The 16,924-nt window shown below is 35.7% G+C and overlaps 2 protein-coding genes across 2 annotated transcripts in view; one reads left to right on the forward strand and one right to left on the reverse strand.

The window, feature by feature from the left end:
- Positions 1–1,467: 1,467 nt before the first annotated feature.
- The window catches only part of LOC129566891 (somatomedin-B and thrombospondin type-1 domain-containing protein), an 83,497-nt gene continuing 68,040 nt past the window's right edge, over positions 1,468–16,924 (reverse strand). Inside the window, exons 3-5 of the mRNA XM_055443265.1 lie at positions 15,937–16,057; positions 3,198–3,274; positions 1,468–3,088 (exon numbers count right to left, since the gene is read on the reverse strand). Coding sequence (XP_055299240.1) covers positions 2,847–3,088; positions 3,198–3,274; positions 15,937–16,057 — 440 coding nt within the window. The 3' untranslated portion in view covers positions 1,468–2,846. The remainder of the gene's footprint in view (positions 3,089–3,197; positions 3,275–15,936; positions 16,058–16,924) is intronic.
- On the forward strand, positions 8,376–9,679 carry LOC129566898 (superoxide dismutase [Cu-Zn]). Its single transcript, XM_055443280.1, has 3 exons — positions 8,376–8,706; positions 8,925–9,146; positions 9,271–9,679. The coding sequence occupies exons 1-3, from the start codon at positions 8,524–8,526 to the stop codon at positions 9,535–9,537; spliced, it is 672 nt and encodes a 223-aa protein (XP_055299255.1). The 5' UTR covers positions 8,376–8,523; the 3' UTR covers positions 9,538–9,679.

A 16,924-nucleotide genomic window follows, 5' to 3' on the forward strand; every position in this document is an offset into this window, starting at 1 on the left:
ATTATGTACGGCAGGAAATGCGTCACAATGGATTCAAACGGATCTTTTTTTTTCGTAGCGGTACTAGATAATTGTTTCGCATATGTCAAGAGATGCACAGTACACCAGCGATGGAATAATCCAACAATTTTGTCGAAGCGCCGAGTCGAAAGTCTTGCATGGAAGCACAACAAATGAGCACAATGCAGTTGATGTAATATTCTAATGAAATTCTGGTCGATTGAGGTAAATTGTTGCATAACGTCACAAAACACATCAACTGCAAGCGTAAACACACTTTCATTCATTTGGTTGAGGCGCTTGGAATTCCCATTATGGAATATACATGCATGTGAATTTAGTGTAGGTGCGAATTATGTCTCGTGAATGCTCCAGTTTCATATTTCATACATCACGAACAGTAGCTCGTTTTTTCATCAGTCCTTTGAAAATGAAAAACAGAGAGAATATAATCAAGATATGAAAGCAATGTTCGTCTTTGCGCAGAGCGTCAGTACGTGGAATAAACATCATATTTGCGGATATAGAGATAGGCGTTGTGAGATAGAGTATTGCATCAAACATGAAATCGAACACTGCTGTGAAATGTTGTGATTAAACTAAATTCGGTGCGAATACGAATACCATCTCAACAGCAACAGAGGAGTACCTAGCAATGTTCGATTTTGTATAGGAAGCAACTCATTATCTCCTAATGCTTATGAACAGATATCATGTTATCTCAATGTCTGTTGTTTTGCTCAACGACGAGGTACACGAATTTCGCAATATTCATTTTCCTGTGTGCTTTTTTGTTCCCAAACAACATTGGGTTGCAGAGAAAAGAAATTGCTTGTGACGCTTTCATTTGCATGTGTTAATTTATAATTCTCAAACCCAAGTAAAAATATACAATGCTGTGCAATGAATAAAGGAGAAATCTTTTCAGTATGAATAACAAAGGAATATCCGTTGTGCAATGATAAAACACATTTTATTTCGACTGCACTAATGACAGATCAAAGCACAACGCTTTTATGCACTCTTATACCGTTTCCGGATTATTATTCTTAAACAAGTGTATACGTTTCTTTGCGGGAGTATAAAATATGATTTCACAGCGCTACCTTTGATATCATTTTCGTCGCATTCCACGTTTGCATCCCTTTGTGAAAATTCTTTGCTGGAAGTTTGTAATACTCTTTGTGCAGGTTAAATACTCTCTATTCAATGAAAATGTATACTCGTGTACAGTACGCATAAAATCATATAAAAGTGATATTGTTGATATTAATTGTTGCAGCTTTTAGAATGTTGACAACAAAGTATGCACGAATAAACATAAAATTCGATCGTTTGATAATCGAAATGGTGGGAATTTGTTGAATTCTATTTCTATGTCCATATTTTAAATCAAATGGAATCATATTTACTTTTTGAATACCATCTCGAAATTCTCGACCCAACATTAAAAATGGAAAATCAAAATTTGTTCGTGTATTTTTTTATTATTTTTTTTTAGTTAGACTGAATATTACACAATCCTTAAAATTATTTAATTATGGTTTGTTTTGCATGTACGACACAATTTTCGTACAAATATGGACCATTCTTCTAATGTTATTGAAAATGAAATGTAATTTGGCTGTGATCTGCTTGAAACAAGGTCATTGTTCTAATTTTGGTAAAATGTGTTGCGGTTCAGTTAAAATTCAAATGAAAACATTTTCGCTTTTAAGTGTTTGTGTTTATGTGTGAAGAAGAGCTTGTTTGATATGTATTCAAAACGGTTTTTGTGTACGGACAAATGTAGCAGAATCGAAATGTCACCAGTTGTGTTTTATTGATTATCTTCACTCATGTTGCGTCTTAATTTGTAATATTGAATGTGATACATTCTATTTTACATTTCAATAGGAAAATATATGCATGTATTTTGTCTTCAACATGAAATACTTCATGATTTTAATTGACCGATTTGATGTGGAAAATCGTTCGTTTCGATTGATGTATTTGTTACTTTTTTTCTCTTCATTTATTTTTATTGTTTATTTTGAATGAACTCCACTGAAAAATGAAAATTTGATTATTATTATCATTATTATTATTAATACAGATCTTACAATTTATTTAAAACAATTCGTCACTTTCTAAAATGTTTGTATTTTTGTGTGTTTTCTTTTCATCTTTTCGAAAATGACCAATTGCCTGATTCCATTTATCATTCAACGCAATTTTAAGCCTAATTTCAAAATTGATTATTTACTGAATTCATGAAAAAAGAAACAATATTAAACCGTGTATTTAACTTATATTTACAAATGAAATGGGTTCATCGGTTTGCCTCTAAAATCTTCTCATTTTTCTTTCCTAAAAATTTATTTTCATTCTCCAGATTTAAATTTTTTTTCTCAATTATTATTTTTTTATTTTCTTAAATTAAATTCGCTTTGAAATGATCGAAATATAGCAAGTTTGTTATGATGCTTACAGGGCTTCGCACCAAATGTGCTCGTGACCGTTTTTGATGGATTTAACTGAAAATGAACTACAACTGAACTTGTAATGACTTTGAAAGGCGAAGGAAGAACAAAAACTGGATGAAACAAAGCTGTACGTTTTCGAAGCGATTGTTTTTGAATGATGAGCAGGAAGAGGGGAACATATTGCATTAATCTATGGCTCTAGATTGTTATTTCTGTATTTCGTCCATTTTCTTATTAGTTCTTCAAATTCCGAAGTTCGAACACAAAAAGTTTGTTTACTCTCCTTCTATTTTTTTCGTATGCATTTGCACGAGCATTACAAAACAAATGAAACTTTTTTGTTAGTTTTAAAATTTCTTGTTCTTCTTCTTCTTCTTTTTTTTAAATAAAAATGAACTGTGAATCTGTACATTTCTTGGGTTGGCCGACGGTTAAGCGTAGCCATTTGCCACGACATGATGGTGCAGCCAAAGCGCTCCAGCGTGTGTTTCGTCCGGGTAGACCTTCGCCACGGCAACGGAAACTCGGCGAATCTTCATGTATGGACGAGTTGTCGGTGATTTCTTCGGGCTCTGTATCTTTTTGCAATGCCTCCAAGTCGCACCGAATAACAACTCGGTCACCTGAAACCAAAGAGAACGAAAAAATCCGGCACGAATATCGAATTTAACAACTGATTGGCTCTTCTGATTGAGAGGTGGAAAAAATGTGAACTGAACAATTTTAAATTACCTTCGGTCAACTTATTGTATGGTGGAAGCTTATGACATGCTTTTGCTGCTTTAATTACTTCAAATTCGACACAGTACCTAAAATTAGACAGGAAAATTTCGATGATGAGAAAATGCAACGCAAAAAAGGTCAAAACGGTCTATGTTAAAACATTGAATTGGGTTAGTACTAAATTAGCAACTCGTTGTTTCAAACTTAAAATTATCTATGACACAAAACAACCGGATTCATATGGCCCAACTGTATTTTAAGTGGAACTTAATGGAAAAAACATGTTCTCTCTTAATTATTTAAGAGAGTATAGCCGCTTTTTTGTTATAAATGCAAATAAATATATTATAAGCTACTTTAATTTCGACGAAATACGCGAATTGATTGTTCTAAAAATTGTCCCACATTTGACATTTGAAAATTCCATCGCTTAATTGCTTTTAATTTTTCACTCAGAGTCACATCTCCACTTCTCGATTTTTCTCAAGATGGATTCATTCAAAAAGCATTGAATTTGAAAAGCATTGAAGCTTCCATGGCAACCTGAATTAATCGTTTTCGATGCTGCCTTGGTTTGATTCTTACATTTTTTCTAATTGATTGCTGACTCTTAAATTCGATTGTCGATACGGCTATGATTGTTTCAATAATTTAATGAATGCATCAAGAGTTGTGCACACTGTACTGTACATTCCATCACATCCCTTTAATTTTGTTCGTTTCATTTGATGTGATTTCTCTGGAGAGCTCTTTTTATCCCAGCCGCTTTTTGCTCCTTACATCGGACATGATATATACATATATTGCAAGTGAAACAGGAAATTGAGCAACACAAGGAGAAAAAAAAACACAAGCCAAGAAATTAAAGTTGCAGTTCCAAAGATGGAGCGAATATTTTGCCATGCAATCGAACGGCAATTTAAAATCTGCAATATACTGCAGAACGTTGTCTAGTTTTTTTCTTTGCTTTTAATTACATTTAAGTGGAAAAGATGCCGAACACCATTCTCTAGAACTATTAGTTTTATTGAGATCGTGCAAAAATAATCACCCATGAACGAGCCAAACGAACGAACTTTTCCTATAGATTTCGTGTAACTGGAAGAGAACACGTTTCACAGAAATTTGTTTGTGAAGTTGTGTCTGTGCTCAAGTGATCATCCACAGCGATGTGATATTCAGCATGGAAAACTAACTTTATAAAGTTTCTCCGGCCAAGTGTGGCTCAAGTTTCGAGTGCATTTCTCTTCTATTGTTTAACTTATCAATATCGGTTGCAACCCATTCGATGGCTTCAATGTTCACAATGTCCAATCGATTTAGTTTTGTATCACATTCGCAAAACTTATCGGCATATCGGATGCTTTAAATGCCCCCCCCCCCCTCCAGCCAAAACTAAATAATTGCTGAGCTGAACGGTAATTTTTAATTTAGTGAGAAAACTTACGCTAAAGAACTCATACATTCAAAGCCAAACATGTGCTTCGGCGTTGCTAAAACATTTGCTACATAATAATACCAAATTATAGACAAGTTTGAACAAACTTTTATCATGTTAGTCATCATTCCCTTTTTGTCTAGAAGGAATGCTAACGTATTGAGCAGTTTTTTTACGTCCTTCTTCATAACTAACTCGAATCATGTAGAAAATTTGAAATTTTAGTTTATCTCGATATTTTCCATATCGATTGAATGGATGAAGAAACTGAAGAAGCACAAGGAGTGCTGACACTGTCGACATTTTTTTTGCCTCTGAAATCATCTGTACTTGAATAATGCGCTTGATTTGTGTCAAAGGCACTCCAATCCTATTAAACTGGATACAACAGCATTTGCGCTATTTCCAGCAGATATTATTTGCTGTGTATTGAAAATAAGATGAAAGCAAAAAAAAACGACCAAATCAACAATGCCATTGTGTGAGAAAAAAAATCTTATATATCGATATTGATACTGCTCGAAACTGGGAAAAATCTAGAATCCGAATCGTATGCACGCAACGAAATGTATTTATGAACAAATCGATGGGGAATTTCGATCGTCATTTATTTTGAATCGAAATAACCTATCCTTGACGTGTTTTTGCCCATTTTTTCTAGTGCAACACACTAGTATAAAGGTAAAGCAGTGACATGAGATTTGGGTTTATGAAAATATCAATATCACATACCAGTGAGCTGTGAATGGCGTGTTTTTTCTTTAATTTAAACTGAATCAACACACTGTGAAAAGGCGCTGAGTTCAACTAGGTGTTGTGCACTTTGAGTAGTATTGAATACGAACAAGAGAGAAGGAGAAAGGGAGAGCGGGAGAGAGAGAGCGAGATGGTTAAGCAGAGTGAAAAAATCTATAGCATCGCATTGCCTGTACAACTCTGTGTAGAGGATTACTTTGAGAAGAATCTCCGGCGAACGAATGAAAGTGTTATTTGCGCTTGTCACCAACAATGCCACCAGCACTTGAAATGGAGCAAAGCCAATTTAGATGTATCAAATGCCAAAACGACTCTAAACGCATCAAGTATTCATGTGAAGAGTGTTCATGCCGCAAAAAGTCCACTGCGTTTGCTGTGATTCGAAGCCACATCACAGCATCGACGTAAAACTCCCATGTTTGCAGTGTGTAGAAAATGCAATTCACCGAAGACACATCACAATCGGTAATAGTAGTAGTTAGCTGCAGTTTTCAATAATGCACCGAATCACTGGGGAATTTTGGAAAATGTGTATCAATCGCAATGGAATACATGGTCGATTCAAATAATAGCATTCCTTGCCATTCACATCAGCAATAACGAACGAAGAGTAGAGTGTATCCAATACAAATGCAAATGCTCGAGTCAGTGCACATGCATTTCAAAGTTGATCGACATGATATAAAATGAAGATGCAATCAGCATGCGATTCATTTCAATATAAAATATCAATATTCGTCTCCATTTGAAAGATGCATAAGCGATTGCGTTCCTGATTCGAAATGTTTGACAACAAAATGGACACATTTCACAGTTGGACACATGTTTTGAATGCAAATGACCAATCGGTATGTCGTTGCATGGCATAAATTATTATGCGTTTAAATTGAAAATTGCGAATATTCAAATGCACTTCAAATCACAATCGATGAATTCAGGTCATTGCTGTGCAAGCCAATTACATTTTGTATTTTCATGCGGTTCTTATCGTTGCTGCTCATAGCAGAATAAAGCAGCGAAATAAGGCGATTTATTATGTGGAAGAAAAAAAAATCTCGTTTGGTTTGCACAAGAGACGAAATGAGGCTCTTTGCTCTTTTAAGTGCACGAAAATTGGTGTTTCGTTGCATAACTGCGGGCGCTTTTTTCTCCTTCTCTGTTCGAAAATGCTCAGGTAGCATCAATTTAACTCAAAGTGTACGATTGAGAGCATTTTCAAACCAACTATCGGAACTTGTCTGCGCATTTTCGAAATTGTTCAAGTCAGTTAACCAAGTGGAAATGGCTTTTTGATAGCGCATTTTCTTCATGAACAATCCCATTGCGTTTGTCAACGTAATAAAAGTCTGGGACGATTCTTTTTTTCCTGTTCTTATCGGTCTCCATTGCATTTTTCATGTTCGCTTCAAGCCATAAAATGTCAATGCAAACGGAACAGAAACTATTTGAGTGAATTTTTTTTCTCCCGCTTCTATTTCTTCTTCGTGTCTGCTTTGGTACAATTGCAAAACGGCAGCGACAACGACGCGCGTTTTAATTGATAAAATAGAGAGAGAAAGACGAAGAAACAGCGGCCAGAACACTTTTATGACACAACGGTTGGAATTGTGATGATAGCATTTCCAACAGATGCCTAAGAGCAACATGATGACATGCCAGCAATTTAAAACACAGCACTTTTTCATTTCCGCCAACAACCGCAACCGTATTCGGCGAAGGGTTTTTTTTTCCTCCGCCAGACACAATTTAGCGGAATGAATTCAGAGCAATGTACACAAGAAAATGTTGAGAATCTTGTGAATGTTGAGGACAAGACAAGAAAATGAAGGCAAGCATTCGTTACGTTCATTTAACATCAACACACTGACATGGTATGTGAACTGGAACAGGAAAATACTCGTTGGCAAAACATTATCACAACAAAATTAATCTGTTGTTCTTTTTAATTCTCGATCGAAATTCGGTCAAAGAAGATGCTCGTTGGGAATACAAACATGTTCAATACGAATCCTATTACAACCAGTTCAAATGCGGGTTCGAACATTCCAAAGTCTATTTGCACACAAGTGTGAAAAATTCGCACAGAAAAACCCGAAACGGAAGAGACTTTATTATTAAAACATAAAGTTTATTTATAACAAAAAAAAAAATATCGAAAATTGTAATTATTCATTGGGTGCAATAGAATGAAGAATAATCGCGTGCGAACAACAACATCTGATCGCAGAGACACAGTTGCCCATGCAACGATATGTTGATGAGACACGCGATGCTTACGCCTACAGTGATAACGTTGGAGTGAACGATGCGTAGCTATCGTGCAAGCGTTTGAACAAATACATGCTCAACAAATTCGCTGGAGTTTTTTTTTTCCTTTCATTTCTTTCGTTATTTATTTTCGTTCCAGTGAGTAGATTCGTCGTCACTGATACACGAAGCAATCAAACATAATCGGCGCATGCCGATTCGTGTACTTTGCATCAAAATTGCCCGATTTCGTCATCATAAATGGTGGCTTGCATATATTCATCAAACATTGTTTTCGTGCGATTTCATAGCGCATACGACGCATGAAAATGCCAGCCAACAGAGTGTTCTGCGAAACAATTGATTTTGCCACAGTAAAAATGCATTTGCTTCTAATCGATGTCAACTTCTACAATAATTAAGCCGTTTTTGTTCTTCTGCATTTTTTTTACAATGTATCACACACACAACAGGTGCATACAATTGATCGATTCACTACTCGGCCGGACAGATACAATATATGCGTCGAAAAGTCGAACGGTAGTTGAGGTGTTTCTCGATTTGTCGCTGTTTTTAAATCTATATAATTTAATTGTTTCGCTTGTTGTGAAGAGACGGAACGACGTTTTTGTTTCATTAGAATGATTTGCAAAAATAAAAACAAAACAAAAAACGAACTCATGAAATGCATGCTGTGCTGTGCGGTGTATCATAAAATTCTCTATATAAATCACAAGCAACTTGTGGCTAGATCGGTCAGTCGTTTGTTGAGCTTCGCGATGAAAACATTCCGAATTTGAAATTCAAAGTGTTTGATTATCATTCCTAATTAATGAATTGCATCGGCTGCGATTGCTGTGTTTAAGTGGAATTGGTGTGTTTGTTGAAAAAACGATGGCGTTGTACAAAGTAGTTGTGTTGCTAGTAAATTCTGGATTGGTGGCATTTGTTGCTGGCCAAAGTGTGTTAGATAAAGATGTGGAAATAATTTCGGGTAAAAATCATCCCAATAATCCATTGGATGCAAAGTTTATCGGTCAATATGGTCAATATGGGAATGATATCTATGGGCCACCTGTAAGTTTCAATTTTCAATGTGTGTGTGTGTGTGTGTGTGTGTGTGTGTGTGTGCGTTAGTAAAACAAAGATTTTGCATTCCACTGTTTTGAGTGATTCATTCGAAACACCCCTTTGATTTCGAGCCAGGATGATTTCCAACATTTTTTTTCACTTTTCCTCTCATTCTCTCGTCGTTTAAATACGATTTAATTTGCATGTTTTGTGAAAATGTGCAGTCACCGGAACCAAACTGGAGAGCATGGTCGATGCTGTGGGCAGGTGAAGGTGATGGCAAAAATGGTGAAGCGAGCTTCCGTCAAATAGGCCCGGTGAATCCCGTTCTGGTGAATATCAACGCAACCGGATTGCCGCCTGGTAAACATGCCATCCATATACATGCGTTCGGTGATATGCGACAAGGTTGTAAATCGACCGGACCACACGTTCGTGGTGTTTTGGTAAGACACACAAATAAGACTCGGCACATATGTTCATCATGTATTTTAAGAAAATTCACATCCATCGGCCAGCTGTGGAAAATGGAAAATTAAATATTTATCCATGTTTTCGTTCACTAACTAGATTGGAAACATTGACGTACCCGAATCGGGCAATCTCGATCTGTCGTTTTTTAGCCCGCATATTCAACTGTTCGGCCATCGTGGCGTTGTCGGTCGTTCGATTGTAATTCATGAGAAACCCATTGAATTCAATCGCAGTCCAGATATTTACGGAGTGCCCGTTGCCGAGCAAGCCATTCAGCCCGTCTCATACCAAACCGAAGAAATGGCGGTCGGCAATGTGCTTGCGTGCGGTATCATTACAATTGTAGAAAATCTAGCACAATAATTAAAACTCTTCTTTTCTGTTTTAATTAAAAATTTCATAGATTTTTTTTCTACTTTGCTATGATCGTAAATCTTTAATCACCTCTCGCATTTTGTATTCTTTTTTCTCTTAAATTTTCATTAAAGTTTGCATGTATGTTGAACATACTAATGTTTTTAAGTGATCACAAATTTCGATTGTTCAATTTGACAATTTCGATGCTATTTTTTTCTTCTTTTTTCGTACATTATTCATGACCAACATTTCCCATAACATTCGAGAAAATATAATAAGCAGAATCTGCCAAATCTCTCCGTCAATAACTTACGCAACAGTATTCTAGCAACAGACGCAGACACTCAAGTATAGCGAATACGGTAGGTACGTTGTTTTACTTGAAATTACATAATTTCAGCTTTATTCGGGTCGAGGCTCACATAATTGAAGGTAAGTTTTGTGCTCATTCATTTTTAGCTGTATTATCGAATTTCAAGCAAAACAAACAATTACGAAATTAATTTAGGCAATGGACACACAACCGACGATGATATGCCGAAATGAAAAACACAGAATTTTCGTATCATTCAATATGTTGTCGTTGGACGTAATTAAATATATTGTCTAGCGTTAAATCACTATGGAAGCAGTCACTGTGAAACTGTGTGTGAGTGTTTTCATACTATGAAATTGATAGTGTGTTTCCTGTACAGACCGTATCCTGTTCCAATCTTTGAGTAAACGTTTGAAGTGATAAATCGGTTGACAAGTTAAATTAAAAGTTAGAAACAATGTCATCTTAAATGTACACAATTCGAATATAAATATACATATATTCGACGAAGAATAATTTATTTCATACTTTGTTGCATGGCTACAAAACATGTGCCATTATTGCACAAATTGAACTAAATTAATATTCAATTGGACTTTTGATTGAAATCATTTTGTATTTTTCAAAAATAATTGATTTTCCTTCCACACAAATGAGCTTTAATTTGACCGATATAAAACGTCGAAAATCAATACATCCGCATCACTTTGAGTACGTTCAGAATTTGACACAGAAACATATGGCTAAAGTGCTAATTGACCTGATACAAATCCCAAAGTGTGCACATTAATTAAAGCATAATTTCCGCTTGATCTGGGTCAATCCAATTGAATTGCATTAATTCGTAAAATAATTCATGGGAATATTTAATGTTGATTATTTTAGTGGAAATTATGGTAGCTCTGCCTTTTTTTCATTTTCCGGGTTTCGAATTGATTCTGATGGGCCAGTAAGAAATGAGTAATCTATTTTAAATTCAATTTACTGTACAATATGATACAGCCACAGAGAGAATTTATGAATTCTGTTAAGCTTTTTATTCGTGTTGTTGGCATACTGAAGTGTGGACAAATATCCTAAAGCACCTGGAAGAAGCAAATATTGTAGAGACAAACACAGCAAGTTAAACTGAAACAGAAATAAGCGGAACGGACACTCAACAAGAAACACCGACAGTGTTTTTGCTCCACACGAAAAGATGTTATGACAGACACATTTCACTGTATAAACAGAAAAGAGCAACAACACCAGATGATATCTTTTTTTTCCTTTTCGAAAGAAAAGAGAGAGCGATGCGATGAGTTTCTCGCTTATATTGTCATTAACTTAATATTAGTTCCGTTCTTGTTTGAGCTTTTCCTATTCTATGCTGCGCTGTGTACTTTACAACAAACAATTTCACAGATGACTAGCATTGGGTAAAGGTAGAGAAAAAAAAATCTCGTAAAATGTTATTAAAAGCGAATTTTTCTTTGAACATCGTGCTTCTTGCTCCAGTCTAGTGTCTCGTATTTCTCTCTGCTCATTGAATTTTTCTACGTCTATTCAAACACAGCAAAAGTTTTCGTCTTTTTTCGTTCATGAAAAAAAAACACATGGAAAAATGACGAAATGCGCGCGACACAAGTGTGAGCGCGTAAGGTATCGTTGTTCCAATTTGCTATTAAATCATTTCACATTGATGCATCTGTAAAACATTGTGATACGTGGCAAATCGAATCAATTTATAATTCGTATTCCTGTTGCATAGACAGTGACAAAGGCAAAAGGCACTTGACAGTTTCTCCTTCAGTTCGTTGTTTTATTTTTATTCCTTCAATGCCATTTTTGCCCTTTCACTCCAACTCTTGCTTCCACTCGATTTTCACCCATTTTACGCGAGAAATTTCATTGTTTGACAGATCCTCTTCTGGTCTCCTATTCCAAAAGGATGCTTTTCAGTGACGCAATTTCATTTCGAAATTGAAAATGAAAGAAACATGTCGATTGACATTCCTTGAAAAAACTCGCGTCATGCTTACAAGTCATCGTACGACGGTAAAATAAGAACGAAGTAACGGTGGGCGGAGAAAACTCCTCCAAAAAAGAATCAGCATCCTATGATAAGAGTAGGGAGTTTTCGACAGCAAAGGTAAATATTTCGAAATTTATGCAATTTCTTATGTACTTTTTTTTAACAATTTAATGAGAAACCAAAGAATAACTCATTTTAACTGTGGGCAAATGCATTGAAGCGACTCGCTTTTCCAACCAACGGCTGATTATGGCAAGCTAATAACTTAAGATTTGATTCAGAGAAATGGGAATAATTGAAATATACGTCTTTTACGAATGAATACCATATTAATATTCGTTGAAATCAATTTGCGTCTTTGATAAAGAGCCAATTCTAATTACTTTGCACGGAGCAGTTTCTAATACGCAGAAAACCATTTCATGTCTTTATACCGTGTTTTATAAATACCGATTAAAATCCATTCATTTCATTTAATAAACGGAAAATTAATTTCTCGTGAAGAGCTTACATTCTCAGCTGTGTATCCTCTCATCAAATGCGATTTTTTCGTGGAATTTTATTGTGTCGACAACATCTGTGCCAATAACTTTCGTACACTTGATTTTTTTTTTCACATGAAATGACAGAGTGATTCGCTTGGTGAATGAATCCGATTTTAATTGAAATCGTAAAACATAAAATTGAATCCATTCGAAGGAAACTTATAAAATCAACGCTGACGCACTGAATTCCCTGACTGAAGACTCTTCAGTGAAGAGTGAAAGGGAGGATTTCTATTTTCAAACTCTTTGCCACACCGTACAAAGTCGCAGAGTATCAGTTGCAAATGCAAACATAATTAGATGAAACGAGGTGGAAGCCATTTCTTTAAAAAGTAGTTGATAAAGCACTTTGAAATGGAAGAAAATGATAGGAGATTCAAGGTAAAAACCCGTTTCGAAGATGGAAAAAAACGCACACAATGTTGGAATCGTATAATTTTATTACGTTTCCCCATAAAAAAACGGAGACATTCCTTTCTTGTTAGAGGAAAAAACGTGAATTAATTTCTTTTTCTTCTTTACTTTGTTTTTTATCAAGCGAGAATCACTCTTCAGCTCTGTAAGCTGGAAATTCCGTCGATTTTTTTTCTTTCCCATTTGCAATACTAATAGAGCGTTCCCCATTTTAAATGATTTTTTCTTTTGCTCACTACAAAGTGTTGACACCTCTTTTCTTTGTCTACGATTTCAATATACACCTAATGAAATTGGAGGCAAAAGCATTCAGGCAAACAGTGATTCCAACCATGATTAAGAGATCATTGAAATTACTACTTACACATACTCATACACACTCACAAAAGCGACTTCGGTGCGAACAGACAATGTATTTGGATAACATCAGCTAGCTAACTGAAAAAATCTAGCTGAGCTCAGCGGCTGACGAGTATGCGTTGCGTTTTTTCAACGCATTAGCAGTATAAAAACGAAGTGGAGTTCATTGGCTAAAAACGCAACGCATACTCGTCAGCCGCTGTCCCCAGCTAGATATTTTCAGTTAGATAGCTGACGTTATCCAAATACATTGTCTGGGTGCGAATAAATAAAAACACAATTACGGAAAACAATCTGGAGTACCTGGGGAAAAAGTTTCTTTTCTTCTTAATTAATCCGTCCGAAGTGAGAAAAAGGAAACGCAGCATATCCTTTTTCGAAATGGCGAAAGAAGGAAAGAAAGAATTCCAGCATTGCAGAACAGAAAGTATCCTTATGAATTGTGTTGAAAATCAGAATTTTTCGCACTCTTTCCATCAGTGTGCTGACGCAATCAATTTTTTTTTCTTCCATTTTTGCGTTGAAATGAATTTGTGTTTGGGGTATAGTCATGAGTCATGTTGGTTGTCAATAAAGTCAGTCACATCCCAAAACCTCATTTTGGGTATTAGCCAAATCCAATGAATTAGTATGTAGGCACGAGCAAGAAAAATGATTTGATTAACCGGCACATAAGTCCGATGGGCACAAAATCGCTGGGTTCTAATTTACTATGTGAGAAACTTTACTTTACTAAGAGCGAGAGAACATAAAGTGTGGCCACCCATTCAAACGGCTGATCATGATTTATAAAAACAATGCCAAAAAATATGGTTGGCATCATGCTGACACAAATTTGCCGCCGTCAAAAGTTTACGAAGTTTGGCGAAAAAGAAAAAAAAACACGAAAAAACACCATAATCATCGGCTTTGTTGAGACTTCAAAGGCAATAATCTGTATTCCAAATGAGTAATTTTGCCAAACAGTTTACCCAATCAATCGATTTTCCCACAGAGTGGAATTAATAAGAAAAGCAAAAAGTAGCTTTCTGTATGTATCCTATTTGAATTCACCATTTTCCGTGTTTATTATGATTGCGATTTTGTTTCAGTGTTTATCTTCGAAAATGTGTGCTTGGATTCGAAACCCGTTTTTATTCTCGTTAGACCATAATAATTACTTTTGCCACGGTATATGAAACGAGCACATTGAGAATGTAATCACAATTACGTTGTGCGTCTTTGCGCTCGGATGTGAAAGACGCGGAGCAAAGGAGTGTGCGTTTGTATTTTTTTAGTTTGTTCTGCCAATGCCAATAACAAAAATGGCAAGGAAATTTCGTTTTGGTTGTTTCGTCTGTATTTTATTTTATTGGATCGGTTAAATCGGAAATGATTGGTGCTTAAGCTACATCGTTGAGCAATAAAAGAGGAAACCCAACCAAGCACCATATATGTCTGCTTATTTGTACGCCATTTGATGTGATTGTGATGGGTGTCATAAACGCATTCAACGGAATGAATCCGAAACCCATACAAACAGATCCAGAAAAGACCGTTTTACGTATCGAAATATGCCATAGCAATGTAATTCTTTGCTGTTGCGCAATTTTTCTCTTTGCCTTGCTCAATTTTATTTGTTTTTGTGGTTTGAACTGTTGCTATATATCGTCTGGTTATTATCGTTTCCAGCATTCCCCAATCTGGATTCGTCTATTCGCTTGAAAATATTCTTGAGGTTGAACATATCGGAATTCACCACTTTTTACTGAAACTTGCATCAACCAACAAACACTCAAAATGTTGTGTGGTTTCCTTGAAGTATCACAATCCGAGGTGTATTGATGCAAAAGCCGTTTTGTGCATTCTACTGATGATGTCGATTGTCAAGAGAAAAACCCGTTATTTGCTTGCTCGATCCTTTCTTTATCTCCTTCGTCCATGTTCATACTCAAAGTCAACTGCCATTACAAAATTTCATCGAGCAAAATTCAGATGCGTCGAGTGCACTTGAAAGCGAAAAACTTCAATTTTCGGTCGACGGGTTTTAAAAGCGGAAATGTAAAAGGTATTTGCATTTTCGGTCAATGATGTTCTCGACGTGTTTGTACACTGCAATCAAATGCATTGCTGCCCATGTTGCACATGAACTCAATTTTCGAAAATTAAATTTTTGGAAAATATCAGTACAGAAGCGACAAGCCACACACACACACACACACACACACACACACACGAAGCTCAACAAAGTCCGAATCGTTGGAACTGCAGCTGAGCTCCATTTGGTTCACTCAATCCCTGTTCGCTCAAATTATTTTTGTGGTAGAAAGTTTTTCGATCCATATTTAGCTCAAATTAAATCTAATACGGAGTGCAAATGTAGAAAAGGTCATATCCGTTTACAATTCCAACATTTCACATCCAAGAGACCGGTAATTCGGTTAGAATTGCATGGCATTCGCATTCAATTGAGGACAATAAATGTGTTGAAATGGTTTTTGTGCTGAGTTTTAAAGTGCGACCAGAAAAATAATTGGACTTTTGTCGAAAGCGGAAATAATCCAGCGATGGAAACCATTTCAACTTTTTTCACTCTCATCAATTGTTGTTCCACTTTTTGCATTGTTCTTTTCTGTAGATAACTATGGTAGCAGCAAAAAAAATCGAAAACAACGAGCAGAATGGTGTACAGTCGAAGCGATTCAATTATATATATTTTTTTTATGGTTTCTACAATTTGAAAAATGTCAATAGTTATACGAGGGGAGTTGACTTACTCATGATCCCGATTGTGTTTGAATGTGTCTCTGTATCGTAGCCGCAAATTTCTCCTGATGTCGACTGTATCGTTCTCGTGTCGGCTCTTTGATAGTTCGGCCGGTAGCAACAAAGCCATTTCTGTAACGAAAAAAATAAAACAGAAAAAATTCGGTTATTTTTTTTTATCTCTTCCAAAGATTCGAAAAACAAAAAATTCCTCGGTTTAATTTGAAAAAGAAATAATATTTAATGAACGGAACCGTTATGGCTTGTACCGATTGTTTATGGTTGTGCTCACAGTTTGTTTTCTGTCATTGGGTGTCGCTTGCTTGAAATTGCCCTCGAGATGAAACTTTTCCAATAAAATCTTTGTAACTACAAACAATTGGCATCTTCTGCAATATTAACATCCGGCCATTACAAATGGCTTCCGCATTCAAATGACGCAGTCATCGCAACAATCACACAAAGAAAATCAATTTCAATTTTTGATTGAATGCCTCCGTTCAACTTTTTGCTACGGATTTTTGGGCATGTAAACATGTTCCACTGGAATGTTTTTTATTCATTACAATGAAACTGAGATCTATTGATATTATTTCCCTTCCGTTTGTAAATCCAAACACTCACACCCTTCACATTCCAATTTACATTATTGAATGCCTATGAAATTCTGTAACAGAGTTAATTAATTTTCATCTGTTCAAATAATGATGAAAGAGAAACGACAAAAAAATATTTGACACAACCATGCTGGGCTGTATACAATTACAATCTGCCCTGAATTCGAACGAATAAAGCGCATGGAAATTCATTTGTGGATTTTCGACCAAATTAAATAATAATCTCGATTTATTGTATTACCAACCCATTTCTATCCAGTATGTGATTATGTGGAGTTTACAAAAAAAAACCCATTTCATCTGTGTGAGTTTTGGCTCCAGTTCATTTATGAAATTAATTACAGATTGTGTTTAAAAAACACCCATATTTTTATACCATTTT

Source organism: Sitodiplosis mosellana, unplaced genomic scaffold (genome assembly GCF_009176505.1).
Source record: "Sitodiplosis mosellana isolate CC-2019 unplaced genomic scaffold, AAFC_SMos_1.0 Smas_scaffold_1, whole genome shotgun sequence".
Lineage (NCBI taxonomy): Eukaryota > Metazoa > Arthropoda > Insecta > Diptera > Cecidomyiidae > Sitodiplosis > Sitodiplosis mosellana.